A 13,218-nucleotide genomic window follows, 5' to 3' on the forward strand; every position below is an offset into this window, starting at 1 on the left:
CTATACTGGTGTCATTCAGAGTTTTTTCAGACTTGGGACACTTTCTCTTTACCAGGAAAATGCATAATATACATGAGAACTATTTATAGATAACAAACATGGTTAAATTATCCCATTTTACATTCAAGCAATGGTTAAAATCTCTAGATTGGACTATTTTGTATGTTGGTCAGAATTGTCAGAATTTAAAGTACTTGAGAGCTCTGAAAATAACAAATTATTCAATTTTAGAAAATAATCATCTATTATTTATATAAAATCTAGGGCATGTTTACTTGTGGAGGTTTGAAATCTAGACATATCCCACAGACTGAGATACAAAAATTAAAAAGATGATCATAAGATAGCTCAATCTAGCTAAATGTTTGTATAGCTGCTCATCCAGTTCTGTATTCAGATAATCTCTCTCATTAGTATGCAATTTTCTGATTTATCAGCCTAAACATTGACTCATAAACACACCAGGTCTTGGACTTGTGAAAACAGAAACTCTAGTGGTCTTTACTGAGCCTGGCAAGCCACACTCTCTGCACATTACACCTTTCTTAAGGTATAGTTTGAACACTCAAGTTGTGACAGACATCCTACTAAAAAATCTCAGCTTGTGCACTTGAATAAATGAGCCTTTGATGCTGGTCTGAACTGTATCTGTAGGAAAGATCCTTCAAGGACAAAAACTCTGCGTAAGATACAAATTTGAGCATTTGAACATTTTTTATCCCCTGTCTTTCTGAAGGAATTACCTCAATTACTTGGAATCTTATTAGTTACAGATGTATCTGTGAAGCAGCCAAAAATGTAGGCCCTTTATCCAGCAGGCATTTTTTGAGTATGTATCCTCATACACAAACACTTTGTGCTATTCTTTTTCCACCTGAAAGCCCCCTTACCCCTTGTCCACAGCACTCAGTCCCTCCCTCCCTCCCTCCCTCCATCAGTGGTAAGCTGTATACTCAGTGTGGAGAAGTGTTAGTTTATATAAAAAGGTGCTTAAGAAGATAAAGGTGCACAAGCTGTAATGCTCTCAAATGCTCCAGGCATTTAAACGTGTCTAATGCCTGCATACCTTCCAGCAGTGCTGCTAGCCAGGCTCTCAGCGGGAATTCATGGTAATTAAGCATGCTAAAGGCATCCACACTTTAACAGAATCAAATTCTTAGGGTTGGAAAGGACTTCTGGAGGTCATCTAATCCAACCCCCCTGCCAAGGCAGGGTCATCTGGAGCAGGTGACCTCCCTCGGCACCCTATTCCAGCGGTCTGCCACCCTCAATGGAAAGAAGTGCTCCCTCATCTTGAGGTGGAAATTCTTGTGTTTATGGCCATTGCTCATCATCCTGTAGCTGGGCACCACCGAAATGTCTGGCACTATCCTTTTGGCACCTGCCTTTGAGACATTTATATGCCTTGATGAGATCCCCTAGCAGTTTTCTCCTCTCTAGACTAAACAGGCCAAGCTCCTTCATTTTCCCCTCCTAAGAATGCTCCAGAGACCTCATCACCTTTGTGGCCCTTACTTAAATAAGGACATATGTGCAACTTCACCTACAAATAGATACTATTTGTGAGGGCAAAAAAGTACAAAGAAAAGCCTCAGAGAAAAAGCTGGATGGATGAGCAGCACACATTCTCATACCACACTGTGGGTGCTGCAGCTCCAGCACCCATTTCCCAAGGTTTTGGACTCTTTCACTTATACAGCTCCATGTGCATGTACATGTGTGTCTACAGGTACAGAATCAGGTAATGGATGAGGCTGGAAGGGACAACAGTGGGACATTTGGTTCAACCTCCCTGCTCAAGCAGGGTCATCCAAGAGCACATGGCACAGGATTGTGTCCAGGTGGTTCTTGAATATCTCCAGTGATCGAGAATCCTCAATCTCTCTGAGCAACCTTTTCCAGGGTTCAGTCACACACACAGTAAAGAAGTTCTTCCTTGTGTTCAGGTGGAACTTCCTGTGCATCAATCTCTCTGCCCGTTGCCTCTTGTCCTGTTGCTCAGCACCACCGAGCTCCATCCTCTTGGCACCCTCCCTTCAATACTGGTAGACGCTGATGAGGTCCTATCTCAGTCTTCTCGAGGCTGAGCAGGCCCAGCTCCCTCAGCCGTTTCTCATAGGAGAGATGCTCCAGTCCCTCATCATCTTTGTTCCCCCGCCGCTGGACCCGCTCCAGGACACTCTTGCACTGCACGGGAGACAGCACTCCAGGTTCAGCTTCACCAGGGCTGAGTAGCGGGGCAGGATGACTCCCTCCCCCGTGCAGGTACGACCAGAAGCGGCGGCGGCGGTCGGGGCACAGCGCGGGCAGGCAGAGCGCGGCCGAGGGACGGCGACGGAGCCGCCGCCACTCCCGCCGGGGCGGGGCCCTCGCCAGGCGGCAACTTCCGGCTGGGCCGGCCCCGCCCCGCCGCGGCCCCGGCTCCGCGCCGGGCCAATGAGGGCGCGGAGCCGCAGCCGGGCAGGTAACCCGGGGGCCAATCAGAACGGCGCTGCGGGAACAGGTGGGCTCGGCGAGGCCCCGCCCCCCGCCCCGCTGGCGGCCGCGCCAATCGGGGCAGGGAGGGGAGCAGGGAAGGAGGGAGGGAGGCAGGAGGGGAGGGAGGGGCTGCCCGCGGCACCCGGCGGCGGGGCTGCGCTCCCTGCCCGCCCCCCGACGGCCACCCCCGGCTGTCCGGCTGTCCGTCCGTGCGACGGCCGCGCCGGGCGGGCTGCGGCGGCCCCGCGCCGAGGGAGTGAGGGAGCGCGGAGGCAGCAGCCATGGCACTCGTGGCTCCGGAGACTCGGAAGTTCACGCGGGCGCTGAGCAAGCCCGGCACGGCGGCCGAGCTGCGGCAGAGCGTCTCCGAGGTGGTGCGCGGCTCCGTCCTCCTGGTGAGTGCGGCGGCGGCCCAGGCGCGGCTCCGGCCCGGGGCCTCGCGGGGCTGCGGCGGTGGCCCCCGAGGAGGAGACGGGCCCTTTGATCCCTCCGGGCTGTCACGGCGGCGGGCTTTGATCCCTCGCGGGCATGCGGCTCCTCGGCTGCCCCGGCGGCTGCTGCGGCGGGCCGAGGTGCGGTGCAGCCGCAGGCGGGGCGGGCGCTCCCGGGCGCGGGGGGAGCGCGGCCGCCGTGGGATGCGGGCACGGCCGGGAGCTCCCGCCCGAGCCCCGCAAACTTCACCTGTGGAGCGAGCGGCTGGCGCCCGGCCTGACGGGACCGAGAAGCTTTCGCGTGTGTCGGAACAGCGGTGCGAAAGCGATTTTTCGTCTTGCTGCTCTCTGCTCTCTTTGCAACTAAGATGCAGTTTTTTGTTGTGTCGCGCGGAATGGAAGATAAGCGCTGGCAAGTGTAGCGGGAGTGTTTTAATGTGTTGTTTATCCCGACTGTCCCGTACCGTGCTAGCACATGGTTGCTGCTCTCTCCAGTGCGCAGTTCGGAGCGTTCATTTAATTAGAATTGCTGAAAGTAAATTTGTGTAAAAAGTTGTCTAAGCCAGGTGTTTTAGTCCAGAGAATCACAGGGATCACATCCGTACGTATAAGTATCTCAAAGGTGTCAAGAGGATGGTGCCAAACTATTTTCAGTGGTGCCCAGTAAAATGACAAGGAGCAATGGCCATAAACAGAAGAATTTCCACCTCAAGATGAGGAACAGCTTCTTTCCATTGAGGATGGCAGACCACAGGAACAGGCTTCCCAGGGAGGTCATGCAGTTTCCCTCTCTGGAGACATTTGAAACCCACCTGGATGTGTTCCTGTGCAACCTGCTCCAGGTGACCCTGCCTTGGCAAGGGGTTTGGACTAGATGACCTCCAGAAGTCCTTTCCAACCCTAACAATTCTGTGATTCTGTTAAATACTGTTTTGAGGCAGCAGGTGATGACATCTTAAACAGCCTCAGTAAGACTTTTCAGGGTTTCTCTCCTGGGACTCTTATTCATGGTATGCATTTGTTTTCTCTGTGGTTTTGTTATCTCCAAGGGGAATGTTTCAGTAAGTATTTAACTCTGTGTAAGTGAAGAAGTTTTGGTTCTGGGATTCCTGATACTGGAAGCTGGTCTGTCCTTTGTTCTTTGCTCTTGCTGATGCTAAGTGTGGTCTTGTACTTTTTTTTTTAAACCTCCTGTTTTGACAGTATCTGGTCATAACTGTGTGCTGTGAGAGTAAAAAATGCTGTAGCTGTGATTGAAAGACAAATACATTTCTTTTAAAAAACAATAGCTCTAAACTGAAATTGCTCATTACTTATCTATGGGTCACAGAGTTTATAAAATACCTAATATGCAGAGTTTGGAGTCTACCTGGATACTGACAGCTTTCCACAAGGTGCTAGCACATATACATGGAGTGAACATCCAAATATGTTAACACTTCTCCAGGGATCAAGTGCTTATTGGGAACTGTGGAAGAAGAGTATATGTATTTTAAAATATTATTTGTTTTGAGGGAGCACAAAGGAGATTTTGGTATTTTCATGACATAAATGTTTATTTTGTAGTAGTTTGCAGCACTGCCGTTGCCTCCTCTGCCTTTAGAAGGTTTTTCCTTCGTTCACTTATGACTAGTGTCAATGAGTTGGAAAATACTTGTGTGCATTAATTCAGGTTGACCAAATACATTATAGGGTGATAGGCTCTAATATCCCAGGTGTTTATATGCTGTCACAACAACATATTCTGCAGAATTTTATGGAGATTAAAGAAGTGATGGTGTGAAGTGTTGTACTGGCTTGGTCTTTTTCTGGATAAGGTCTTAATCACCTTTTTTAGAAAGCAAAAGGAGTGACTTACAATTCATGGTGACTTAATATTCATGTCAGGTGTTTGATCCTTTTATGTTAGCTTGATGCATGAAGCTGAATCCCCATCTCTCTCACATACAGTCTTATGCTGAAGTTCACCTTCCTATTTCAGCTGTATTATGCCCTGGTTGCTATGTCTCTCTTACTATAAGTGCTGTTAATTTTATCACTGAACTCCAGTGTTTTTGTGCAGACACTGTTTAAATAATGGAATAAAAGGCTAGTAATTGCAGGCTTACATTTACATTTTCTTCTTCCTCTTAATATACTGTAACTCTTTTTGTTGAATACTGATGTTTGGAATGAAACAGTACTTTTTTATAGGAGAAATTTAGGTGGGATAGTACTGCTTTTTTGCTGTAAAAGACTTAAAAAAAAAATACTTGCATCTGTAAGTTTGACAGGTTGACCTGTTTCTCATCTGTTGCAGTTTCTGGGCTTTGTTATCTGAAAAATCTCTTAGGCCAACCTGATGAAAATAGGAGTCTTACCAGTGTTATAGTAGTTGTGGAGTACTCTGGTCAGGTGTGGGACTTGAAAGTAAAGAAGACCCACTGTCCTTCCAAAGCTGTCTCTCAAAGTTCTTTGATATAGCACTTTGCCAGGATTTTTTCAGCTGAGTTGTCAACAAATTGTCTTGCTTAAAACATAGTTCAGCATTGGTAACTAAAGGGATCTTACTGTCATCACTTGCTCATGAGCAAGTGCTGAAGACTTCCAGTACTGAAAAACTGCTGAAGCTGTTTGCCATTGACTAGATTTGCTGTGTAGAATCTGAAGGTAGGAAAGAAATAATTCAAACTAGTAGTACATGGTGGGTGATCTCTCCAGATCTTTACAACCAGCTATTGCTTTGGACTGTACATCTCTTCTTCAGAATATACTGAGCAGTGATGCAAATCATCCAGTTATTACTTGCAGTAGCAGATAAATGTGAACTACAAATATCTCTGAGTTTGAGTAGATTCTATAATTTCCTATTGTGGCTACTGTTTAACACTTCCATCCATTTTTACAATCAACAGCGTATGGCTAGGTTAAAAAGGGAAAATAAAAGCTTTGCCTGTCTTTAAGTGAGGTATATTAGATCACATTACTAAAATATGCTTTTTTTTCCCATTTTATTAATGACCTTGAGATTATATTGATGAAAGAGAACTGAAAACAGCACATTAGTAGGATAGTGTGGTATATCTTAAAGTTTCAGATTGCTCTTCACTGGATCTAAAAGTCAGAGACTTTCAGCCTGCTGACAGACTAAATAATGTGACTGTGTAGTAAAAAAATATGAAACAGATGCAGTTTGCCAAGCTAGTTTTCATCACAGAATGCAGCAAGCTTTCTTGTCAGCATTTGACATCTCAGACATTCTCTCTGTTAGATGTAGTTTGCTGAACCAACAAGTACAGTTTGGTTGGCTGAAATGAAATCTTGTTATTTAGCAATTGGCTTTTCACTGTGTTGTAAGACACAAAATTTATTTCTTAATTTTTTAAATTCAGTTTTTACTATTTTCTGCTTGACAGTAGCATCCTTGCTGAATATCCTCTTGTGCATTGTTGATGTTGTTTTGACTTCAGACTTGTCACGTGACTTAATTTGATGCCTCTGGCCACCCAAATACATTTATGTCTGAGAGGGAAGATTATGGGGTTGACAAGTGTGTCTCTTAAACCAGCAATCTTGCCAAGAGCAGTTTTCAATGCAGTTTTAGTATTATGCATAATTGAAAGCGATGTCTTTAAGTGATGATGAGTTACTGAAAGCATGCTGCATACAGATCAGTGTCTTGTTCAATAGTATGTTAATGATAACTCATCTTAGTGACAAAATTACATTGGGGTTATTTATAATAATATACCTATATTAGGGCTGACATTTAAGGATAATAAGCAATTAAGATAATGTTTGGCATATGAAATTTGATCTGCCTTTGTCTAGCTGTCAGTAAAATTCCTCTGAATGTGCAGGTAATGAAAATGTTTAAATATGCCACATAATGCAGCAAAAGTTGTTTCCCCCATGTTAAAATTAATATTGCACAGAAGAAACTTGTGATATGGCAGAATAGGATGAAATCTGAGAGATTCCCAAATTGCTCTATACACTTCTTTTTGATTTGGATACATAGACTAGATTTTGATTATCTAAAGACTAGAACTGTATCTTAAGACAGTCTAACTTCAGATACCTGATGGAGCTCTTGAGTTCTAAAACTCTTCCAGAAATTCAGCTTTTCAGATATGGTAGAAAATCAGTGTATCACAAAGGCAGTGTTTGGATCTCCTACTAAGTCTTTGCTCTCAAATTCGCTGCTATTCCTTTCTTTATGAGAAAAACTTACATCATCTTTGTCCTTCCAATCCTGATCTCTGGCTCCTGTGAATCTCAGCTCCAGAAGAAAAGCTGGAGAGGTGCATTCTATGCTGTATTATTGCCAAGTTTTTAATACAGCTTTTCTCCAAAAATGCTGGGAGGATTATGTAGTATTTATTTTGGGTTGGCATTTTCCTTTCTGATTCCTATATCATTTCACATGCCTTGTGCACAGAGGGCTTGTGTGCTTCTCTCCAAAGCAGCTCTTCATATGTGATGAAAAGAGTATTTGGATCCTCATTAAATGCCAGATTTCAGTTGTAGCGTGTCTAGAAGAGAGAGTTGATGGCTTCCTTTAGGAAAGTGGGAATTCAAAAGTGGTATATAATGCTTACAGGGATGAGGGAGGACTGGGATCTTTTAGAGCTGATGGGTACAGAAAAGCTGGAAACGTTGATAAAGCTTGAGCTTTCTGTACATGGAATGTGAAATTGTATACATAAAGAATTTGGAAGCAGCAAATTGTTATGAATGGATGAGTGAAAGCAGGCAGATGAGAAATGACACTCAAGATTTTAAAGGAAAAATTGTTGCCGGTAATGAACATCACCATAACATATTTCATCTTGTAAGAATGTGCTAAAAAGGGTGATGCTAATTCAGTCACTCTGAACTGCTGAACTTTCTTTACTTGGAGGAAAAAGCTTATTACTTGACCCTAAGAAGTTAGTTTATGGTATGTGCTGCTTAACTTTTGTAAATAAGTTAATTGAAATAAGAATTGAAATAAGAATTCTCAGAGAACAAGATCTTTTTAATAAAGGTGCTTTTTTTTTTTTTTTTTTTGTAAAGTGCAATATATAAACTTCTTGGATTGGATACAAGATAGTAGTAGAAAACTTATTTCCAGAGTCTGATACTGCAAAGAAGACTTTTTGGGTATGATAGACATTTCTCTGGTTGTAAAGATTCAGAGGCTGGACTACAGTACTAAAGTTTGTATTAAGAAATGCCACTAAAATTATTTGAATTTTAAAGTTCTTGCTCAGGTAGGCAATTTGAGAGACAATATATAGGACAGTTCAGTTTCTGTGTGAACAGAACAGAACAGGTAGATGTTTAACCTTTCAACAGCATGAAATCATTTCTTGTGTGCTGCAATATCTTTATTATTATCTGGAATTTTTTCTTTCCTGCTAGACAAGCACAGTTACATTTAAGATAGAAGAATAAGTTCTTTATAAGTAGTTGTTTCTAATACAGCAAATGTCAGATGCTGATTAGGGTTTTCAGTCTTACGCAACATGGGATACCACAGCATACCTTATCTTTCCTCTCTTCCTCCTACTCATGCCCTTTAATCCTCAATCAGGATGTTTCTGTCTCAATGGAAGTAGAGCTCATTACACCTACATTTAAACTGGGGACTTTCACAATTCTGAAATTATTACTATGATTTTTTAAAAATATTATTCATATTATTAATATTTTTACTATTTTAAGATCTTGTGCAATAAACTTAAGAGCATATATCTCACTTAAAGTCATTGGTTATGTTACATTATGCTTCAATACAAATGCTTCAAAAAGATCTGCAGCCACTCATCTTGAAGATGAGATCCTTAGTGTAAACCGTTTTTTCTGTTTGCATGGGTGTGAATGCTCAAGTAACTTTTAAGCCTGTGTGATCTTTGGGCTCTCTCGTGAGTGGTGTGTGCCTGACATTAGATGATCATCAGAGATATGTATGTATATGCAATATCAACAATTTGTGAACTTGTTGATTTCACCAGATATTTGTATTTTTGAGCAAACTTTGAGAGTCTGCCAAATTCATGTGGGTATGCTCTAAAAATAATGAGAAGTTATTTGTAAGTTGTTGGAGCAAATAAGGGGAGTTCCATTTTCAGGACAGCAAGAAGCTTGATTGTGGCCTCTTGAGAAATATATACCCTATATTGCTTTTATTTAAGAATTTTTGTAATTGTTAGAGGTGTTTTGATGCCACTGGTTCTTTATGGAGATAAAATGTGTAATAACATCTTCTGTGTTGGTGTCTGTGAAACTATCATTTAGACATGAAGTTTCTTAAGGTTGGCTGAAGAACTTACTAATGCAATGACTATAAGAAATAATATGTATTAAAATAATATATATGTAAAGCTTCTTTCCTTAGCTAGTGTTTATTTTTAGTTTTGAAATTGAACAGTCTCAAGTACTTCATTGGACTTGGGTGCTCCATCATTTTTATGAGAGTAAGGACAAATCCATTTTCCCTTGCCCCTCCTTAGATTGTCTGTGTCCATGAAAAGCATCAATTATGAAAGGCAGAAAAGTTGCACAAGTAGTCCATGAATTACACAATGCTTTTCTCATTGAAGTTTTTTTGAGATAACTTATTTCTAAGGATGAGAAGATAGTCCAGTAATTTTGGTCATGTAGCTTATTCAAGACCTTAATTTAGAAGATAAATAGATTTGTGAAAGGTGGCTTACATTCTATCTTAGTCCAGAGATGCTGATGTCTTTGGTCTCTTAAATTTAATAATCTATGAGATAGTGGTAGGTATTGCATCTTGAGAAAACAATGGGATTTGTTTTTGTTTTTGGGTTTTTTTTTAAATTTTATTTTACCGTAAGTAAAGTTCTTTTTGTGAGAATGAAACTGGGCATGTATTATCTCAAAATAGAGATTTCTTCTGGCACTAAAAATGCAATAAATTAACACACATTAAAACCTAACTCTTTTAACATTATGGACTAGATTTCTTGTATTAAGCAAAGGCTAGAATTTCATTGGTGGAATGGACTCTGCTTTGGAAAAAAGGTGTGCTAGGTTGTCTGAAGGTCTTCAGAAAGTTCATCAGAAGCTCTGAGCGGGGTTTTATGAAGAAAACTCTTGTGGACCACAAAGGTTTGATCAGAGAAATCCAGCATCTGTTGCTGGTGTTGTCTTCTACTGACACTCCCATTGTGACCAGCTGGAATAGCAGCTTTGCTGTAGATACATTAAGAAAATAAAAAGTCTTAATCTGACTGCAAAGAGTGAGGGATGGGATTCTTTATTAGTGTAAGGATGGATTGCTGCATCTGTTAGAACAGTTTGTCATCTCCTCATCTGTACCCAATGAATCAGATATAAGAGGATGAGTGGCTAATCCAGGCACTGTCGTCTTCATTCTCCTGCTGTGTCCAGAGATTCCTGGTAGATGAAGAGAGGGAAAAAATGAGGAAGAAGAAACCAAAAGCTTTTGTTAAAAATTCTGAATCTGGCACCTCAGGCTGGTGAAGCCTACAGCTCCATTTTGTGACTAGGGCTCCATGTACAGCAGTGTTACCTTGGGCCTAGTGGTGAATATCCAGAATAAAAAAAAAAAAAAGGCAGCAGGAAAGATCTCTCCAATGGATGGGATGTGAAGGAGTGCCATGGTCTGTCACACTGTCACACAGTCCCAGGCTGCCTACGCCTGGAAGGGACCTTTGGAGGTAATTTGGTGCAACATTCTGCCTCGAAGCAGCATAACCTAGAGCCAGTTGCCGAGTTGTGTCTAGGAACCTTTTGAGTATCTCCAAGGATGGAGACTCCACAACCTCTCTGGGCAGCCTGTGCCAGTGACAAACAGTTCCCTGATGTTCAGAGGTAACTCTTGTGTTCCAGGTCGTGCTCGTTGCCTCCAGCCCTGTCACTGTCACTGGGCATCACTGAGCAGAGCCTGGCTCTGTTCTCTTTGCACCCTCCCTGCAGGTATTTATATGCACTGATGGGATCCCCCTGAGCCTTCTCTAGGCTGAACAGTGCCAGCTCTGATTGTCTTCATGGGAGGGCTGCTCCAGTTCCTTAATCATCTTTATGGCCCATTGCTCTGCTCTCTCCAGTACATCCATGGCTCAAGCAGTTGGTGTCAATGTTAATGGGAGCTTTTTCAGGAATTCTAGTTCTAAACTTCTGGGTCCAGGCCAAGTTTTGTTTTTTTCTGAATAGAAAGGCCCCTTCCACTAGAGAAGCAGCTAGAGTTTTATTTCAGCTCAGTAGCTGATGAAGAGGATGCCAGGTAGCTTTAGAACAAAATGTGTAATTCAACCCCTGCAATTGTGTAAAAAAAAAACAAACAACAAACCAAAAAACAAAAAAAAAAAAAGAAAATTCTGGATAATTTTTCCATCTGGAGACTGGGAGGAGGAAGAAGTAAGTCAGCTGAGGGTGCACATTGCCTAAAAAACCAGATTGACAGTATTTGTGTGGAAAGGTTAAATGCAAAGCAGACCTTGTTTTGTGCTATATTCTCAGTAACGATAGGTCAGAAAAAAAGTGTCAGCTTTATAATTCTGAGCAAATCAAGGAAACATGATTTAGACTGACTTTTTTTCTCCTAACTGTATTTATAGTACTCATGGAAAATTTTTTCTAGTAATAATTCTAGGAAAGAATCCTGGGAAATTAAAAAATGTAGGACACCAAATCTATATAAGTAGTCACTTCAAAATAATACCTTACTCTTGTAAAATTGTTTAAAGTTTTCAGGGAAGAATGAATAGTGTTACAGTCTTTATGAGTCAAAATCAAATAGTCCCTTCTGAAATTTCTTCTGCTAAGAAACATATTTGTTCATACTGCAGAAATATCAAGTGACCTCACATAAAATTAGCTAAGCTACCTAAATATGCTTTAAAACACAAATTTTCCCCAAACCCAAAGAAAACAAGAGAAACAATGCCAAACCACCTAAAATGAAAAAAAAACAAAACAAGGAAGGTGAACACATAAATGTAGTCGCAACAAACCTGAGAAGGAGTAATACTGATCCATACCTGCTAGAGTTCAGAGAAGCCTGTAACATAGACCCATCAGTGTAAATAAATAATCCTTAGCTGCTGCTTTGTGCACTTCTGGGTGCTTTTTAATAGTGAGATGGTGTAGCTATTGACTTAAAAAGAAGTGGCACGTTGACAGATACTGATCTGGGTTTGGAAATTTAAGGCATAGATAAAACTGTTTTTAGTACTTCCAGGTACTCTGTGCATGAGGAGGAGTTGCTTGTTGAATTCAGAGATAAGACAAGACCTTATATTTTGACTGCTATAAAATTATTCTCCCAACAGAGTGGGAGAATTTAAATCAGAATAGATAACGCTTGCATAATTTGAAGTAGGGAAAGCATTTAAAGATCAGGTTACATCAGTGCAGGATGTAATACACTTCACTTGTTCTAGCACCCAAATTGTAAAGTAGTGAGTTTCAGGAGCCTGGAATTCAAAGTGGCTGAGGTTATAGACATAAAACTTGGTTTCAGACTGCAAATCTAGAGCCTCCACTGCCTTTGGATGCTTTAGTTGACAAGGAGATATATGATCTTGCTACCTCACTGGTTACCCAATGCCCAGCTGCCCTTCATAGGCTGAAAGGAGTGCTGAAACATACATGAATGAGAAGGTAGATGCTCCACAGAAAGAGCTGGGTGTTTTCCATGGAGAGGTAAATGTCACTAAGATAGTTCTTGTTCTCATTTTATCAGGTTTGTCAAGAAGTCAAGTCAGATGGAAATGCCATGGGTGTCAACATACAGAAAAGAGGCTTGAGTTTTAAGGTGATGGAAGGATTGTCATCCATTTTCCAATTTGATCACATTGACAATACTATTTCACACTCTGTTCTTTAATGTTGCATAGTAGTCTTTATATCCCTTGGTTTCAGAAGTCCTGTTTTTCAGCAGGGTGCTGATTCTGACAGAGAATCTGCTTGCCCTTTGTTTGATGCCTTTCTGGGCTTGTTTGTAGCCATGTTGGTAAGAGACTGCAGCCAGGCAATAGAATGATACAGAACTGAAGCTTTGTGAAAATAAGATAGGAAATGTTTTCACCTAGCCCATGTCTCATTTTTCCCAGTATAGTGATGTTGTCAAGTGGTATTTCAGATGTCTTTCTGCCATATATGCACCCTCTTGGACTGGCACTTACATGTGAAGTGTCATGTTGTCTGATTTGGTAGGTGGTTTATGTGAAAATTGTAGTGGTGTGTTTGTCTTTAAGGAATGTTCAAGGAGGCCACATTCTCACTGTTTGCTAGTCCAAAATGGGTTTTAAATCCATGTTGGTCCTCAAACGTCAGTGAGTTTAAAAAGAGCATT

At 41.6% G+C, this 13,218-nt stretch overlaps 1 protein-coding gene across 4 annotated transcripts in view; it reads left to right on the forward strand.

Annotated features, from left to right (window-relative positions):
• Positions 1-2,615: 2,615 nt before the first annotated feature.
• The window catches only part of DOCK9 (dedicator of cytokinesis 9), a 110,974-nt gene continuing 100,371 nt past the window's right edge, over positions 2,616-13,218 (forward strand). For all 4 annotated transcript variants that reach the window (XM_086880821.1, XM_086880824.1, XM_086880826.1 and 1 more), the window contains exon 1: positions 2,616-2,873. In XM_086880821.1, the coding sequence (XP_086736947.1) occupies positions 2,760-2,873 (114 nt within the window). In that variant the 5' untranslated portion in view covers positions 2,616-2,759. The remainder of the gene's footprint in view (positions 2,874-13,218) is intronic.

The sequence above is a fragment of the Cyanistes caeruleus genome, chromosome 3, assembly GCF_971803275.1.
Source record: "Cyanistes caeruleus chromosome 3, bCyaCae1.hap1.1, whole genome shotgun sequence".
NCBI classification, from domain to species: Eukaryota; Metazoa; Chordata; class Aves; order Passeriformes; family Paridae; genus Cyanistes; species Cyanistes caeruleus.